The sequence below is a fragment of the Cyrtonyx montezumae genome, unplaced genomic scaffold (assembly GCF_038088225.1).
Source record: "Cyrtonyx montezumae isolate F1298 unplaced genomic scaffold, pur_monq_1.0 scaffold_16, whole genome shotgun sequence".
In the NCBI taxonomy this organism is placed as follows: domain Eukaryota; kingdom Metazoa; phylum Chordata; class Aves; order Galliformes; family Odontophoridae; genus Cyrtonyx; species Cyrtonyx montezumae.
In genome coordinates, this window is record NW_027071892.1 from 10,638,016 (window position 1) to 10,654,672 (window position 16,657).

The 16,657-nt window shown below is 51.9% G+C and overlaps 1 protein-coding gene across 1 annotated transcript; it reads right to left on the reverse strand.

Moving 5' to 3' along the window:
- Nucleotides 1–902: 902 nt before the first annotated feature.
- Nucleotides 903–16,635, reverse strand: ALKBH5 (alkB homolog 5, RNA demethylase). The gene is made up of 4 exons (XM_065732801.1): nt 15,853–16,635; nt 10,144–10,224; nt 6,131–6,286; nt 903–4,424 (listed from the first exon to the last, which is right to left on the reverse strand). Exons 1-4 carry the CDS (start codon nt 16,554–16,556, stop codon nt 4,241–4,243), a joined length of 1,125 nt encoding a protein of 374 aa, XP_065588873.1. The 5' UTR covers nt 16,557–16,635; the 3' UTR covers nt 903–4,240.
- Between the last annotated feature and the right edge of the window lie 22 nt (nt 16,636–16,657).

Below are 16,657 nucleotides of genomic sequence, written 5' to 3' on the forward strand. Positions count from 1 at the left end.
GCTGGTGGGAGGGGATCGCCAACACCAGGACCTACCCCGACCTGTCCCCACCGTGACACCAGACCACGGGGAGCCAGAGCAGAAAACCGGGCAGAGAGCACCCACTGCGGCCCCATCCCGGTTCCTAGGGCAGCACGCGTGTCCTCCCAGAGCTCCCCTTACTTCAAAGCACTCCCCTCGCCCACAGTGACCCCAGCAGGCAGGCACAGCGATGCTTTCTGCTTTTATTCAATTAATGCAGCAATCTATACAAGAAAAATAATAATAATAATAATGAAACCATGAAATTACAAACCCTGACGGTGAAGAACCAAATTCTTCCTAAGAATCAACCAGAATTAAAAGTATCCCCCTGCGTCAGACTGTACATAAAATAATCTCTGCCCCATTTACAGCGTTTCACACAGTACTTCTCGTATCTCAAACTTCAGAACTGTACAACTTTGTTACAAACCACGCTTTTTCCTAGGAAAAGCTTACAGAAAAAAATATTGCCACTTTCTTATTTTTTATTTTTTTATTTGTAACCAAAAAAATTAGAATCTTATAAAACAAAATGAAAGTCAGCCAGAACTTGTTAAGTGTGGGCAGGGGGGGGCAGGAAGGAGCAGAGAGATGCTTCTTGGCTCAGCATTTCTCCTCCTTGCCAGGAAAAGGAAGGCCATTGGCAGACAAAAGACCATTTGCCACTGGATTGGGGGCCAGACCCCATGGCCATACTTCAAGTCCCCCTCCACGCCATTCCCAGCCATGGGTTTGGGTTGGGACAACTCTGGAGCCAGCACGAGCAGCTGGCGGTGTCCCAGCCCTGAGACCTGGGCTAGATGTGGAAAATGGGGCTTCCCCTCTGCCTGCACGCTGCAGAGGTGGAAATCACAGCTGGCAGCCTCTGCCGTGCTGGGAGCCCCTCCCTGGGCCAGCTGCTCACCTCTCACCACTGGCAAACAGCCCTGGGTTCTCTTCCAGAGGATGAGTGGAGCCTACACAACCAATACGAGAGCTTTAGTTGAATCTGTGTCTCCTCCCCACGCAGGTTACGGGCAAAAAAAACCCAAATCCCTCCCCTTGCAGAAAAGCAGGGACAACTCCCATCTACCTCCCCCTTCCTTAGGAAAGATAGTTCTCATGGTCTGGGCTGTGGGTCTGAGTGCTTGTAGGGTCATCACACTGTACATAGCCTTATGCCCAGGGACAGGTGAGCTTGTTACACAGAGGGCACGCTGCAGGTGGATGGAGAGGAGTTGGGACTGCATTGCTCAACTATATGAAGACAAAGAAGCCGACCCAGCCAGGCCTGCACGTGAGCCCATCTCCACACCAGACTCACGCCCTTGGTCTGATTGAAGCCTTCACACAGCCACAACAGAGAACAGGTACGGGCATCAGCAGTGTTTTGAGCCACAGTTTTACCAAACAGGTCACAGTAAGGGATCTAGACATCTGGATCCATGTGAAAAATGTGTCGTCTCATTTCGAATCGAGGTTTTACCCTGGCGTTGTTCAGTGCAAAAGAGTTAAAAAACCATGTATCTACACATATACATCCGTGTGTATATAAAACGTCTGTACAAGTGGGGGAGATGGCCTGCCTGCATGCTGGGGGCTCTCACCCAAGAGATCCTGTGGGTCAGATCGCTTGCATCCCACTCTTGCCAAGGTGTCAAGCAAGCCCCAAGCAGTCAGCTTGAAAACTAAAAGCAAAACGGAGCAGAGGGCAGCAGGAGAGTGGCTCCAGTGATGGCTGCCAGCTCAGACCCACAGCACAGACCTGGGATGGGGAAAAGGAGGGCAGAGCTCCCGGAGGTGGCATGCAGGACCCAATGGGACAAGAAGGATGCCTGCACATGTACAGACTGCACGAGGACTGGGATGAGGTGACGGTACCAGGCCAGGATGTAAGACCTCGGGGTGCTTTGTTCAGCCTTTAGTGGAAATCATCTTGTCTCACGGGGGTCACAGTGCTCCTGCTGCTTCAAGAAGCAGCCCCAGGAAGGCAGGTTGCCTTCACTGAGTTGAGACACCAGAGTACAGTATCCATATTGCAGAGGTAGGCATAAAATTGGGAGAGGGGGAGAGCAGGCTGTGCAGAGACCTCCAGCAAGGGAGCACAGGTGGCTCTGCCCTACCATTGCCAGAAGCAAAGCAGCACAGCCTAATGCCTTTGGAGGGAACGGGGCATGTCCAGAGCTAATCCAGAATTAGGAACAGCCACCCCAGGCATCCCACTAGCAGGTTTCTAGCTTGCCAGAGATGTTTGCAGATGCCAGCCACAAGGAGAAGAGATCGCTGCTCCCTGCATGCTCTTTTGCTGTTAGGGAATGCCAAGCTTTCCAAAACAGGGGGTTTGTAGCCAAGAGATGGCCTCGATTTTCTGCAGCAAGCTAGAAGCAGGAGGAATGCTACTTCAAACGCTGACTGTGGACTGATAATGGCCTTTCAGAAGTCCCAAAAGCATGAACTTCCAGATCTCTGGGCAGACAAGACAGGTAGGTGCCTTTGAAGGCTGGCCATGAGGCTGTTCTCAAAGCTCCACACTGAGCCAACGAGAGCTCTCACCAGGAAAGTGATCAGATCAAGAGAACCTAAGACAGGCAGCAGGAGCCTCACCTACAAAACCTCCTGCAGCTCAGCGCCATGCTGAAGGTGACAGTAATTTCCTTTGCACTAGTGTGACTGCTAGATCCAGCCTCAGCAGTAAGCCCAAGGACAGGTGAGCAGTGGGAGCTGCAGAAGTCAGCAGGGAAGGAAAAGGATGAATCCCAGATGTCAGCAAACATGCTTGATCACTAAGGAACAGCGCCCATTTTGTGACTGGTAGCTCCTCAAGACAGCAGCAAACGGGTTTCAAAATATATTACATCTTTTTTTATTGCCAAGCGTGCAGATCGTGAAGAGTGGGGGACACAACTCTAAGAAAAACTACAATCTGAGGAAAGAAAAAGCAGTAAAAATTTAAAAATAAGACTACTCCTTACAACTGCCAACACTTGGGTTCAAAGAATCAACTGGAGAAAGCTTCTTAAAAGTAGGGTTCTAAATATGGTGCTGGGCCCCATACCTGGAAAACACAGATTTCAGGCAGGGCAAACACAAACCAGTGGGAAAAGACAAGGAGGAAGACAGACTTCTAATGTAACTGCCACAGGGTGAAATGTCTGACTCCTCTCAGCACCTCCTGGGGCAGAGTCCCCACCCCAGAACGTGCACAGAAACAACAGCGCATCGGACAACTGCTGCAGTGGTAGCTGACCAACACCCTGTGGGCCAAGACAGAGCCTTCCCATACCCAGCAGCATCCCAGATCTTCTCAGGAGGTCCCCAAGGCAAGCAGCCCCACCAGCACAGCCTCCCTCCTACTTCTCTTTGCTGTCTCAAGCTCTGGAAAGCAGCACGTACTCAATGCAGCCACTTGCTCTGCAGCTCCTGGGCTCCAGTACAGGTCACTGCTGGACCAGTAGCAGCCAGCCATGGCTCCATCCTCAGCTAAAACACATCACTGGTCATAACAGCACTGTGACACCAGAGCGTAGAGGGCAGCATAAGGATGCAAGGCTGTGAGCCCAAGCTGGCTTGGGAAAAGGGACCAGAAAGGAAATCTACGGCATTTAAAACTGCTACTAAAGTGCAACACAAATGTCCTAAACCCTTTGTAATCAATGCAGCAAAAGGAGTCTGCAAAGCTTCAAACTTCCAGTTACTGCAGGGCACACCCTTAAAACACAACCCAACAACAACTACGTAGAAGCAGACCAAGGAGCCCTTTGGTGAAGCAAGGAATACGAGGCCACCACAGAGAATTTCAGCTCCCAGGGTCTAACAACATCATATTTAGAACATTTGGAAAAGAAGAAAGTTAAAGCAAAACAAAACAAACAAAAAAAAGAAACCAACAAAACAAAAGACAATTCTCGAACCTTGCGCAATGAACAGTTAAACTTTTTGGTGTTTTCAAAGAAATCCCAACAGACAGCCTGGCACAACTTTATCTGCTTCCTATGGTAGAGATGCCCATTTGACCCATGACTCAGGACACCATGTGCACTGGACACGTTCCATCCTTAAATGTGTCTCAGCATTCCTCCATTCATAAAAACAAATCACTAGATCCTTCCTGTTTACTCTTCAGCCTGAAAGGAAAAACCAAAACTGAAGCTAGATGGAAAATAGCCAGAGGGAGGAAAAAGTTTTCACAGACTAGAGGCCAATCTCATCAGCTCCACAAGCCTGGAAAGTGCATTCCTCAGTGTCGCCTCATTTTTACTTTCCTGGCTGGGCTGCCATCCTCCTCCTCCTCATCACAGTCCTCTGTGTACTCGTAAGACCTTCGCCAATAGTTCTCAGAGCTGAAGTTGCTCCGTCTCCTATGTTTTGGTAAGAGGACTGAGCGCCTGTTCTCCTCTTTATCCATTTCTAGAATCCGTGGCCTATGGAGAAAGAGAGAAAGAGGGAGTGAGAACGCATCCACAGCAGGATGTAAGTGCTCCTCGTGTGGATACCATCTGGATTTTTGCATACTTTGAGCACTGTGAGTGACTTTTTCCACACTGCTCTCCCAGTACGAAGAGCCCTGGGCTCTCAACAGAGCAGACGCACTTTGCCAAGTCGCACATCCCATGAAAAAGCTGAGAACTCTGCTTTCACAAGTGCGAGTCCTTAGCCTTCACGTGCTGAACTTTGGTCTTTATCTCCACCAGGGACACTTCCAAATAGCTTGATCAGCCCTCCTGAAGTGCAGCTTGTGCTATCAACAAACATTTCTTGGGCAGAGGGGTCTGCCTCCTACACCCGAGCTCAAAAAGGAGCTCAACTCTGTGCTAAGCTGCTGGGAAACTTACGGTGTAGGATCAAACCACAACTCTGAGCTCCTCTGTCCTCTTGCTAGTTCTCTCGAACGTGATCACAGTGCAATTAATATTCGTGTAAAGCTGCCTCTGTTCTCACCCGCAGTCAGCTCAGTTCACAGCCTGACCATGCTGGCAGGACTCAAGGCTGCACAGATCACTCAAATTTATCCCAGGTGCCAACTACAGAGTTCCTCTGACAGATGTGCTACCTGTGCTATTTACCTGCACTACGTTGAGTCTTTTAGGCCTCTCAGAGCCTTTAGATACCATCCACTGCACAGGCTGAGCTGAGCTCACATCCCAGAAAGGTGCAGCTCTGCCTTCACATCAGCTCTCACGGACCTGCAGACTTTGCCCTGCGTGACCGCTCCTCTAATCACACCGCATGCTCAGAGGTTTTATTTGCAGCCTCACTTCTCTTCGTGATCTATGTGCCCAGTCATCCTGAGTTCTGATGAATGAATGCTGCTCATAAACAAACCATCCCCACCCTTCTCCTTCACCAGGACAGGTTGAAACATGGGCTGGGACTTCACAACAGCCAAGCTACATGACCAACGCAGCTCTTTGGTTTCACATGATGTGCAGAGAATGCTACCTCAATCCTCGGGGAGCTTTGGAATTAGAGAACACCAAAAATCTGCATGATAGCTGGTAGACTGGCTATCATTCACACACAGCAAGGTGGTGTACCTTGCCACAAGTTCAAGCTGTCTGGAGCTTCAGCAAGGAGCTCTCTTGTAGGTCAGGCTTACGCATCCACAGTTTGCTTACACACACGCACACACAAACACATACACACAGCTCAGGAAGCCAGGCAGCCCTGTGGAGCTTCCCAAGGAGACCTTCTCCCTTCCCAGTCCACAAAACCTCAAAGTCTGCTTTCATAATATACTTCAACACACCTGCACAGGTTGCTTGGCAATAGAGGTCAAAAATAATTAGCTGCAGGGAAACTATTGTTCCGAACGACTGCATTATCAAGAGCCAGCCAAATCTATTGCTTCTTCATTATGCCACTCACAGGATAAACAATGTAAGCTGCTTACAGCCAGAGCTTAGTCTCCACAAGCCTAGGAGGAATGTTTAGAGAACCTCACTGATAACACAGATCCATACACCACAGAACACACCTGGGAGGTGCTTCCCAGCTCCTGGCAAAGAGGTACAAACCAGAATGCCATAAGCATGCTGCACAACCTCTCCTGCCAGAGACCAGGAACCTCAGGTGTTCAGTGACCCAGAGATAACACCCAAAACCTCACCCCTAGCAAACACCAACCTACCTGTGAGCAGCATCGGGATCTGCTTTGCGATGGGACCGCTTTGGTTTCAGGATCTGGTCCCTGTTGCTTCCTGACAGGCGGTCAGAGGTGTAACCTGGTGGTAGCACAGAGCTACTCAAAGATTTTGTTTCCAATCGAGGGGCATCTAGTCTTGTTCTGCAAACAGTAAAAACAAAATAGAAAAGATGAGAATTTGCAAGGTATTTCTACTGGCAGGCTGCAATAGGGGTTTGTCCCAGATGCACTGAAGTAGAACCCTCAATCCCAGACACACAGTTCTGAAAGAGGGTCAGGACTGTTATATTCAACAGCAGAACAAGCTGCAGCTTCTTCCTACTTGAAGCTTCAGCTTTTAACCTTCACAGCCTTCTAAAGACAGAGGAAAGCTCAGGGGTCAGCACCAGCACGAGGTGAATGCGGGATGACAGGAAAGGTGCTGGGCTCACTGCCACCACAGGGACAGGATATTGAGTGGAGGTGTTCAAGCACCTCCAACATCCTGTGAAATCACAGTGACTCTTCAATAACTTGCAACTCCAGTTAAGCCACCTGGGAGATGCACTGTGAAATCCATCATCACCTACACTGGTAATAACTGCTTCACACTGGAAACTCCTTACTGTCTGTGAGATCTCATGGGGTCAGGCATTTCTCAGCTTGACTAAGAGGTTTAAGGCAGGAGTCAAATGCGAGTTGGGAGATTTTGTAACCAGCAGCCACACCACAGCCCCTCCAGCAGCACAGCAGGGCCCCGTTCACAGCAGAAAAGAAACACTGGAAAGCAGAGCTGCCACTGCTGCTGGCCTGGGCATGGCTGCAGCCAGCAGCTCCTATGCACATATGGAGGCAATGGCCGTGCAGCACAAACGTACAGCTTGACACAGCAGTGCCTTAGTGTGGTGCTATCACCACCTCCCAGCACAGCACAGCTACCAGGCTCAATTTGAGAAAACTGCTGAGGTCTATTTCAAAACACAAACTGAAGCCTAAGAAGGAGCAAAACACAGTAAAAGGCGGTGCCAGTGCCCCATAGTGCCAATTTCAAGAGGATCCAAGCCACTTCCTGGAAAAAGAAAAGAAAAAAAGGGCATCTGATGTTGTTCCTGCAGCCTGCCTGCCTCCACAAGATCAGGACCGAATACCAGAGGGCTCTGGGTGAAAGAAAAGGAAGAATCACTGCTTGTCCCTCAGTTCTTAACTCAGTTTTTGAAGCAAGATAACTCCAACCTGAACTCCTGTTATGAAGCAAGTTCAACTGCCAAGCTTCCTCTGTGACTCCAGGGAGAGACTCTCCAGTTAATGAGGGCAATGCCAGGATGGCAAAAACGAGGGTGGGTATACCAGAAATGAGGAACACTTCCACAGGCAGCTGGCCAGGCTGCAAAGCCATCGGCCTGAGCTGTTCTCAGCTCCAGGACTGGATCCAGTGCAGCTGGAACAGTAAAGGCATTGCTGGTCCAGTCCTAGATGAGTTAGGTTGTTTAATTACCTCTTAAATACAATGACTACGTGATTGCAATTTAAAAAAAAAATCACAGTAAATACACTGCAAGGGCAAGAGGATCTCAGACACACTCTGTCTCCACAGAGCAACACAGACATGTGCTGCAGGAGTAGATACAAGCAGGAACTATGCTAAAAATGAAAGTAAATTACTTACCAAAGTTCAAGTTAAATAAAATAACCCCCCAGTGTAACGACCTATGAAGAACTGCTCAAATGTGGCTGTGTAAGACGTCAAAAATGACTTTCAAGACCCACCTGAGTAGGTCTCATTTCCACCTCCACCTCCCACATGAGCATCTCTTGAAATCCAGCACACCATTCCTTCCCCCCGTGCTCCAAGCTTCTGAACTTGGCCGGCTCCTGCAGCCCTGTGCTCCACATGCAGGAAGCGCTGTAAATACCGTCACGCAGCAGCTCTGAAGTGCTGCTGACCTACTTGGTAACCACGCTGCTCTCAAGCATCCCGACAAACCCAGCCACTTCTCCAGCTCAGTTTTTGCTGGCAGCATCAGGAGAGCAGTCTCCAGAAGCACATGCCCAGAGAGGAGGCGACACATCCAGATTCCAGCGTCTGGGGCCCAGCAGCTGCTGCCAGCTTATTCACAGCTCCTGCAGGCAGCAAAGCTTACGCTGCTGTGACACAACCACAGGGTGCCTGATTCTTCTGGAAAGCTCCGGGCTCATTCTCACCACGAAAGATGAGGAAGATGAGTTTTTATGAGGTCACAGGCTGCTCTCCAGCCTCGCGTGCACGCAGGCTGCTGGCGGAAGCGGCTGTTTTCCTGGTTGCATAACTTGCTATTTCAGACTGCACCAGTCGCATGATCCTGGATTGGGAATGGCAGCAGGAGATGCTCCAGGGATGCAAGCACAGACAAAGGTCACTGCAGCCCTGCGGTGCACGGAGAGGTCCACCTCTCTCAACGAGAAATCCAGCTGTGGTTGCATTCAGCCTGTCAGTCCAGCCAGACCATGGCTGGCTGCATACAGCTGGGCAGAGACACTCCTGCTCTGATGCTAAGCAGTTCAGGCTCTTCTGGGGAAGACAGAAGGGCATGCTGCTGCAGAAGGACAGCTGAGCCAAAGCAGCCTGCATGGCTCTGCTGGGAACTAACGAGCCTTGTCTGTTCAGCAGCACTGCCCGGGTCAGCCAGGCAGCAGGACACCTTGGCTAGCTAGATGCTTGCCCAGTTGCACTTTGAGGGCAGCCAAGCTAGACTGAAATAACACCATTAGCTTATAGAAGCTGATGAAGGCAAGAATTTGAGATGTTTTAAACAGGTCCATGATACACATGCACTACTTTGCCAGCTTCAGTTTACCTAGCCAGAGCTGTTTTTTCCATGGAGCTGCTCCACAGCCTGAGACAGGCAGAGCACCTAAATTCAGGCCTTTCCTGTTATGGGATCTGGAGATGCCTTTCACTGCGCCTCATGAGCACTCACTGCCTCACTGGCTGCAGAAACCAACCACTTGAACATTAACAGCCTTTTTGCTGTTAGTGCCCACAGTGTGGCGATAACCAGCCATCAGAGGGTTTGGTTCCAGTCCATCTTTCATCCTACTCTGTCACCCGCCACATCTCATCCTGCCTCCCTAGGCCTGTTCTGACTTCACTGTGCTAATGCTTCAGGGCTGCTGTTTTCACTGCTCTTGTTTCATAGGTCTCTATCCAGATGCCCAACACCAATCTGCTGGCTTTGTGTCTTATCTTCACAGCATCACCAGATTCATTTTGGGACCAGCTAGGCTGCCCAGAAGTTCCACAACTCCAAATCTAGACTGCTTTCCTGCTAGCCTCATGCCAGCCTGGGCCACAACTGCAGCCTCGCCACCATACCCATGGTCTTCTCTGGGTTTACATCAGATCAAATGATGAAATATCATCAGCTGACCAAGACAGTGCATCATCTAAAACAGGGAGTGTGACATGCCACTCACAAAGCTTCGCTTCCCAACAACACCCTCAAAGGATGAGCTCTGTAAACTGACTTCTAATTTCACCACATTTGTTCCCTTTCAAAGCCAGCATCTTCCTCCCCCTCCACAGGAAATAAAGGCATGCTACCAAGAAAACAGTCTGCTTTACAGAAGATTCTTCATCATAACCATCAACTTCAAAGGACTGTCCAGGTAACTCATGCACGTGGGTATCATATGATTAGACACCAAAGCAAGAGTCTGAAACTCCAGATGCTTGAAGTAGAAGGCCAATGAAAGCCAAGTGCTTAGACACCAACAGCACTGGCAAACCCAGCTACGACAACAAATTACTGCTGTGCACAGTCAAGAAGTGATTAACTCTGCAGTAACAAATTCCATCTACTTTCACTGACCAAGTGATGGGTATGGCAAGACACAAACGAGCACCAGAGTGAGGATGAGCAAACATTTAAGGTCAATTCAGCAAGCTAACAAGCAAGGCATCTTTTTAAAGTACAGTAAAAAAAAAAATCACACCACTGCATTCAAGGTTGCCTTACTGTCCAGAAGGTTTCAACACTTACTTTCGAAGAATGATGACAGCTCTTCTCTCTTTGATATCCTGTGGTCGAATACAGTGTGTAATTTCGTCGGCTGCATATCCACTGACAACAAAAACAAAGAGCCGTGGTGAGAAAGATGACAGGCAGGACGAGAAAGCGGCTGCCCGCCTCAGCAGCGCGCGCTGGCCAGCTATTTCCCAACTTCCCCCACAAATTCCTCCTCCAAACACCACACCACTCCCCAGGCACACAGGAGCTAGATGTACAGAATGAGCATGGTAACAGTCAGGCCTCTTTTTTTTTTTTTTTTTAATTATTTAATTTTTTTTTAAGCATACGCCAGAGGAAACCTCCACCTGCCACAACGCCACGAAATAAGTCGTGTTGAAAATGAGTTTATGGAGCGTAAATTCAGCCAACTCATTTACAAAAGCTTCGTCAAGAGATGAGTGTGCAACAGAACAAAAAAATATCACCGCAGTGCTTGCAAGCACCTCGCACACATCCTGAGGAAAAGCCATCCCTCATCTCCAAGATGCACGGTGTGCCTGGACACGTGAGTGTAACCAGAGGCACTGAGAAGCAGCTGCTGCTGCTGGAGCATCTTTGAGGGGGCTTGGACACTCACCCACCTCGTCATCATTACAGGTGCTAACGAGGGGTGGGCTGCCCTCTGCCTGCTGCTGCGCACAGCAGCCTGGAGTCCAGCATGGGAAAGGAGAAACGCCTCCTGAAATGGCTGACAAGGACAGGAAGGCCTCGGGGTGAAGGAGGGCTGAATGCCGGCACCACGTGCCCTGGGGGAACCCAACACAGGAACTGCTGTGTCTCTGAGAAATCCCACTGGAGCCACCGCTGCGATTCCCCCAGGGGAATGCCGTGCTCCCACCTCACATGAAGGTTGGAAGCCGTTTCATGTGGGTTTGCACAGCCTGAGCTCTGCGTTCAGCACTTCCTCTTGTGGCCCCTTTCCAGTGAGAGGATGCTGCTGCTCCCCACTGCCAGGCTTCACCCCCCCACGCCCCCCCCCCCCACACACACACACACGGAGCTCCACTCAGGGACAGGAGCAGGTGCCCTTTATCTGGTCAGGCAGCTCACCGACTCATCTAGAAATGCTCACCTCTTGCTCAAAGAGAGATTTACTGCTTTGGGAAAAGAGCTCAGACCTGAGACAGATCCGCCAGAAGAGGGGCTGCTGGCTATCCCCTGCCCTCCCCAACAGGGCACTGCAGTGCAACACAGCATTATGCAGAGGGGCTTCTAATGATGCTCTATTATATTCCAGGAACCTCTGCGTCAAGCTCCAGTGAATCCATTAATATCACCCACGTTAATATTCAGCTCAGCGCATCCTCAGCAAACACCAGGAGGAAGTCTGCTTCGAGACCCATCACACGACGTCAGCTCAGCTTCCCACAGCTCTCCCCATACAGGAACTGGCTCTCAGCTCGCTTCCAGAGCAGAGTTAAGCAGGCCTTGTGGTCCCAAAGCAGCAGCCCTAGTGCTCCAGGCCCTAAGGCGCCTGTCAGTCTGCCCCGATGCCATGCTGGCAGGGGGAGCTCAGCCTGCACCTTGCCAAGAGAGGTTTGCACAAGCACTGAGCAGAGAAACAGAATGAGGTTATTTGGTTGGGTCACAGTTGCCCTGCCACAGGTGCCAGCAGAACCTTCTCAGTCACTCGTGGCCTCACCACATCCCAATGATGGCCAAGAGCACGAGGTGAAGGGACACACGCTGAAACAAAACCCCAGAAGGATATCAAGGGTGTGCCTGGGGATTTCTGCTCGTGCCTGGGGAACAAAACCAAAACACAGGGGAAGGAGTGATCCAGGAAAGAACATCCTAAATTGCTGCCCACAAGAACACTCATGAGAACACCTGAGCATGATGCATGCAGCCCAGAGCACCTTTCAGATGAACAAGGGGAGGTGCAGAGAACACCCCCAGGCCCAACTAACACCCTAACCCCAACTAACCTCTTGGATCTCACGTATCCAGCTCCTCCCTTCATCTCTTTTTCAGTCCAGAAGAGTTAATGTGAAGCCACAACATTACTGATTCATACAGATATAGAAGCAGAGGGTTTCTTTGCATAAACATCAGCAGAAAGCAAGCCCTGAAGCTCTGCACAGTCCCTAGACAGAAATAGTCCCAGGGGCTGGATATAGCCAGGCTGGAACGGTCACTGAGCTCAGGCTTCACCTGTGGTCTGGGAAAGCTGCTTCCACAAAGGACCAATACAGCACCAACCAGCACACACAAGGCTGGAACACATCTCTTTGCCTCATCACCACCAGCACAGGCAGGGCTTGCTCTGAGCAAAGCTGAGGCACCAGGGGCCTTCACTGAGGGCTCAGACTTTTCTGGAAAGATGTCTAATCCAGGCAGTTGTGCAGAGGTTCCTCCGGCTGGGAAGAAAGCAGGTTCATCCCCCAGAGGCCCCGAGCAGTGCTGCCATCAGCCATGCCTCTAGACAACGAGAAACAAACATCATGGCGCTCCCAGCGCTGCGACGAGCAGCAGGGAGCACATCCCCTCTCTGCAAAGAGCATTGCCACCTTCAGAAGGAAGCCTGTCTGCACACAAGCCCAGAGCTCTGGAAACATTACCATCAGCATTTTACTCCTCCAGCTAACTGCAGCTTCACACTTCCAACCACGGCGTGCAGAAATCCAAGAGAAGCCCTCTGGGCACTGAGACGTGCTGTGTGCTGCAGGGCACGGCCTGGCAGGAGCTGCCCACCCCAGTGCCCCCACACCCCCACCCAGCTCCCTCCCTTTCCTCCAAAAGCACACATTTCCCAGCCGGATGTGCAAAGCCTTGCACCTCCTCTGCACTGCTTCTATTGATTGATGCTTATTGAATTCTTTATTCTTTTGTTTTGCTTTTTGTTGTTGTTTGTTTTTAACAGGAAAAGAAGAAGGAAAAAAAACCTCATAAATGTGGTCCAGCATGCAACCACCTTCAGCTAGCTGATGGCAGAGGCACACTGCAGCCTGCTTGGGGCTGTGAGAGCCCTGCAGCAATGCACCACGCACTGCTGCCACTTCCTCCCGGCCCATGCGTGGCAGTGGGACAAACCCTGCACCCACTGCAGGGAGAGCCCACAGAGGGGGTCCTCTCCTGGACCACAGGAGAAAAATCAGCACCCTGAGGAAAAAAAGACCTCGGTGGCAGAGCAGAGAGCTGGGCAGCGGTGGCTCAGCCTTTGTCCTCAGGTAAGGAGCACAGCCACGAGAATCTCCGCTCCACCTCCAAAACTCTTTGTAGGGAGCACTTTTAATCCCTAACACGCTGTGAGGGAATACATTACAGCCTGAAGGAGGTTCGGTATTTGCAAACACCACAGCGTTGTTAGACAAATGCTTTGGTTTACTGTAAAGTTCAACTAGCAACGTGCTGCACACGCAGCACCACGGGGCACCTTACAGGCCGGGCAAAGCCTTACTGGGACAAACCTGAACCTACACCCAGGGAGAGACAAAGCGCATCGGGTGAGGACTTGGAAACCACTTTGCAAAACTGGGACGATCCAGGACATCCACACGGTAGCAAACGATCAGAGCAGCCCCTGACCCAGCAGTGCTGGAAGCAAACATCACAAGCACGCCGTTTCTATCGGCGCTGTTTCCCTATCTCCAGGGCAACTGCCTCCAGCGACTGTTTACTGGGAGGAGAAAAAGACAAGTTTGGAGAGTTGGCTTAAACGTGGCTGCGAGCTGGCTCCACAAGTATGCCCCCGAGGTCCTCCAGCCAGGCTGCACATTTCCCCTCTGCTCCCAGACCTCAGGTCCGAGCAGAGGAGGTTTGGCTGGTCCACCAACTCCTATCTGGCTGGGACAGTACCATCACAGAAGAATCACTTTAGCAGAGTATCTTTTAAGTGAGTGCTAAGTATCTGCTAACTGCTGCACTGAAATCGAAACAACCTCTATTTTAAAGTCTATTATTTGCTGGAAAGCAAAACATCTTACTGCTGGATGAAGCTAACAAAGCCAGCACCAAGCTGCACAGACACCCACTTTCCTCTTCGGGCATTAAAAATACCTTTGCTCGCTCAGTACGACCGCTTCAGCCACTCAAATGAACGGACTGCAGCACCCAGAGCACGAACCCTGCATGTGACACGCACAGGGCCTGGCAGGGAACTCACTCCCATTCCGGGAACCCCGAGCTTCTCTCTCTTCCCAGCAGTTCTGGAGGAGGAATGGAGTAAAGGACGAGAAAACGCCTATTGCCCTGTCCTGGAGCAAACGCTGCTCTTCCAATCCTTCTTCACTCCGAGGGCCACCGGAGGTTTCCCGATGGAAACAGGGGAAGGCAGCGCAGCGGTGCACAGGAAAACGAGGGCAGAAATTCCTCCTCGCGTCTCACACGGACACCAGAGCAGGGGCCATGGAGCACACAGTGCTCTTGCAGTAAAAGGACACTGTCCCATGGCTCCCTCCCAGCGCTGCTTGGCAGAATCGCTGACCTCTGCCCTTCTCCTGCACACTCCCTGCCCCAGCCACATGTACCAACGCGATCGTGCTCAGCCTCGGGAGAGCCCTTCGTGCTGGCGTGTCCTCCCGCTGGCTCACTAATCTGCACGAGTTACCTAACGCAGGGGGTACGGCGAGGATTAGTTAATGTTTGTGCTGCTTTTCCCAGATAAAAGCCATGTGAGCTCTGGGCATTTATTATTGATGCACCGGTCAACAGCGCAACGCCGTACAGACGTGGGGGGGAAAATTCCTTCCCGAACCCTGCGGTGATCGCTTTACAAGCCAAAGTGCAGGATTGGGTTACCACCAGGGAGCCCTGAAAAACCGGCCTGGGTGTTCACCAGCCCACCCCCCTCCCCCAAAAAGGTATCGCTGGTCGCTCCGAGCACTGTTGGCACAGTTTGGGCCATCACACTGCTGGCAGAGAGCACCCTGACCTTCAGGACAGGAGGGACTCGTGCTCAGCAAGGCAGGAAGCCCCAGCGCCAGCTTCCAGCTGCCCTCCATAGCACCAAGGGGCTTCTGGCTTCTGTGGGGCCGCACGTGGCAGCCCATGCTGATGTCCTCCTGCTGCCCGGGGCTCTGCACACCCACGGCCGGACAGCAGGGATTAGGAAGCAGGCGTTCCCCAGAGCCAATCCCAGCTGTACTACTGGCTTGCTGCATGACCTTGGGCAGGTCATTTCACCTCCACTGCGCTTCCCCTGCTTGCAGGAACACCAGTAAAGTCATTTCTTATGCCCGCAAGCTGCACGCGTTGCTGCCGTGCTGCGCTTACACTGTACCTCCAAGGGACAGTCCCACAGGGGTCTGTGCTTGGGTCTTCCCCATTACCATCCTACAGGTGAGGGTCTCTCTGTCCCAGTCCATGGACTGGGATGAAGCCATTCGCACCACCTCTCTACACTTAAGGTCGCATCAGGAAGGCACCAGCCAAGCTAAGAATAGAAGCAGGAGCTCTGCCTCAGCCAGCTCGCGGGCATGGGATCCATTTTGTATCTCGATGCGGATTTCCACTGTTTACGGGAAGAGCAGGGAAGCCCAACCCCACAAGTGACCACGCTCAGACCTGAACCCCTGCAAAAAAAGGGAACAGCCCCTATCTCTCCCACATCATCACTGTCCACCGGGCAGCCAGACCCCCGAGCTGCCATCCGAGTGCGTGCCTGCCTTGCAAGGAGCATTACACAACCACGTCTCAGCACACAGCTACACCGAGGCCTCGGCAGCGCAGTGAGTTTACCTGAGCACCGTGACGCTTCCTCTCTTCACCGGCAGGAACAACACGGGCTCCGACACCCGGATGGGTTTGAACTGGAACTTACACCCGAAGCAGAGCGCCGAATCGCTGAAGAACGACACGGAGACGATGGGCCGCTCGAAGATATGGATGGGGTCCACGTGGGAGACAATGCAGCCCCCGGGCTGATAGTCGTTGATCACGGCACTGTTCACAAAGCCCTCGGGGATCACCCGGTGCTCCACCAGCTTCCTAATCACCAGGTCGTGCACCCACTCGGGGATGGCATCCACCTCCCCACGTGGGTACAGGCGCTCCTGCCCGGGGCCTCTCCTCTGCAGCTGAGACCCATAGGTGTAACCCTCCCCAAAAAAATACTTGTTCCGCAGCGGGGCTCGATCCACCGTGTGCTCTTTGTAGAGCCCTTTCTCAGCCCTGGACACCACGTCGTCAATGCGAGCCTCGATCTTGGCGCACTCCTCGGAGCTGAAGAGGCGAAGCTGACGAATACCACTTTTCACTTTCCGGGCTTCTTCCTCCTCCTTCTGCTCCTCGTAATCGCTGGGCTCCGAGCCGGAGTCCTCGTGGTACCGTCGCTTACGCTCATAGGGGGGCTCGGGGGGCTCCCGCGGCCCCTTGGAGCCGTCCCGGTAAGGCATCATGGACTTGAGCTTCTCCCGCAGGTCCGTGTAACCGCTGCCGGCCATAGTGTGCCCGCTGTCCCCAACCCTTCAGCGCTCTCCGGACCGCCCGCCGCTCCGGGCCGCGGGGCTGCTGCTCATGGCCCTGCTGGGGGAGCACCGGGGTG

What these genes read in the sequence shown, in the direction of transcription:
- ALKBH5 (XM_065732801.1), bottom strand. Translation starts at nt 16,556, where the DNA reads ATGGCCGGCAGCGGTTACACGGACCTGCGGGAGAAGCTCAAGTCCATG. An exon ending in GCTGTCATCATTCTTCGAAA is followed by an intron (nt 6,287 to 10,143) that starts GTAAGTGTTGAA and finishes TACTGTTTGCAG; the next exon opens with AACAAGACTAGATGCCCCTC. An exon ending in GATCCCGATGCTGCTCACAG is followed by an intron (nt 4,425 to 6,130) that starts GTAGGTTGGTGT and finishes CTTTCTCCATAG; the next exon opens with GCCACGGATTCTAGAAATGG.